Source organism: Pteropus vampyrus, unplaced genomic scaffold, assembly GCF_000151845.1.
Source record: "Pteropus vampyrus isolate Shadow unplaced genomic scaffold, Pvam_2.0 Scaffold12880, whole genome shotgun sequence".
NCBI classification, from domain to species: Eukaryota; Metazoa; Chordata; class Mammalia; order Chiroptera; family Pteropodidae; genus Pteropus; species Pteropus vampyrus.
This window is the reverse complement of record NW_011901661.1, coordinates 1-1,363: the sequence shown is the minus strand read 5'-3', so window position 1 is coordinate 1,363 and position 1,363 is coordinate 1. Positions and strand designations below refer to the sequence as shown.

At 66.3% G+C, this 1,363-nt stretch overlaps 2 protein-coding genes across 5 annotated transcripts in view; one reads left to right on the top strand and one right to left on the bottom strand.

The window, feature by feature from the left end:
* The window catches only part of LOC105310842 (ran-binding protein 3-like), a 4,369-nt gene extending 4,010 nt beyond the window's left edge, over nucleotides 1-359 (top strand). Inside the window, exon 4 of the mRNA XM_011386944.2 lies at nucleotides 334-359. Within this exon, the coding sequence (XP_011385246.1) occupies nucleotides 334-359 (26 nt within the window). The remainder of the gene's footprint in view (nucleotides 1-333) is intronic.
* CAPS (calcyphosine) lies at nucleotides 28-1,331 on the bottom strand. Of its 4 annotated transcripts, XM_011386942.2 has the most exons (4): nucleotides 1,228-1,331; nucleotides 976-1,153; nucleotides 580-783; nucleotides 28-506 (listed from the first exon to the last, which is right to left on the bottom strand). In XM_011386942.2, exons 1-4 carry the CDS (start codon nucleotides 1,308-1,310, stop codon nucleotides 405-407), a joined length of 567 nt encoding a protein of 188 aa, XP_011385244.1. In that variant the 5' UTR covers nucleotides 1,311-1,331; the 3' UTR covers nucleotides 28-404. The 4 variants fall into 4 exon arrangements, with proteins under 4 accessions (XP_011385244.1, XP_023382638.1, XP_023382639.1 ...); XM_023526870.1 differs by having other exon boundaries at nucleotides 580-1,153; nucleotides 1,228-1,327; XM_023526871.1 differs by having other exon boundaries at nucleotides 28-485; nucleotides 580-1,153; nucleotides 1,228-1,327.
* Nucleotides 1,332-1,363: the final 32 nt, after the last annotated feature.

Below are 1,363 nucleotides of genomic sequence, written 5' to 3'. Positions count from 1 at the left end.
ACAGAAAGCCGTTTGCTCACACATGCACCCCCAACCCCCGCCCCACGGGCCTCCTGGCTTCCCCAGGACCACTGAGAGAAGGTTGGGGTTGGGGTGCTGGCAGGACCAGGATCCTGGAGCAAAACAGGATGCCGGGGGAGGGGGAGGGGGGACATCTGCAGTGGTTTCATGAGGCCTGGGGTCAGCACAGGGTGGACAAGTAGAGCTTTATTCCCTGGGGTCCCGGGTCCCACTTGGGCCTGGTGGCCAAGCAAGGTCCTTTGAGACCTGGTCTAACTGGTTCTGCAGCCTAAATCCTCCTGCACTCCCCTCCAGCGCCCCCCTCCGCCCCAGGACGGCACAGCTGCAAGTCCAGGTGAGGGACGCCGGCTCGGGGATGCCGGGGCAGGGACCTGGGGCGGCGCTCACAGCCTCCAGGCGCTGGTCATCATGGCCACGAACTCCTCATCCGAGTCCACGGAGGCGCTCACGCCACTGTAGTAGTCCTGGAATTCGGCCAGCGTGACCTGGGGGCAGACGGGCTCTAAGTGGGGACCAGAGGCCGGGCAGGAGCGAGGGATGCACCCCACGGGGACCCACCTGCCCGTCCTGAGAGGAGTCAAAGTTGTCCAGGAAGCGGCGGAGCACCTCCTCCTCGGTCCACTGCCCACTCTGCACCTTGGGGTGAGTGCGGCCGCTGTACACCCCCCGGAGGTCCCCCACGGTTACCACGCCGTCCCCGCTTCGGTCCAGCTTGGCGAACGCTGCTGCAATGATCGCCTCCCGGGCCTGGGACATGGGAGGCTGAAGAAGAGGGGGAGTGGTGACTGGGACCCCAGCCCGTCCGGGCGTAGACCGCAGAGTGCAGGGGACCCCTAAGCAGGCACCTCGTAGTGATGAGGGTCCAGTGTCTCCATGCTGACACATTAGCCCACGAGAGCCCAGTACCCCCCACGCAGCGGGGTGAAGGGGCTCCCCCCCAGTCAGCAGACCTACCCTCAGCGCCCTCAGGAACTCTTCCAGGTCCAGCACCCCATTGCCGTCGCGGTCCCAGCGCCTGCACACGCCCTCTGCCTCGGCCATGTCCAGCGCCATCCCCAGCTCAGCCAGGCCCCGCTGGAGCTCCCCTGCATCCAAGGACAGGCTCCTGTCCCTGTCCAGGCGGCGGAAAAACCTGGGGGACAGGGGCACAGTTGGAGAGTGGTCCCTGGGGCTAAGTGGTCAGGAATGTGTGAGGGTACAGCTCACCTGGCCAGGCCCTGGATGCCCGAGGCCCCTCGGGACAGGCACTGTGCCCGGAGCTTCTCCACAGTGGCGTCCACTGCGTCCATGCCGGGTTGGGACTCTGGGCAGCTAGATGGGAGAGAGGTCACGGGGGGTTCTG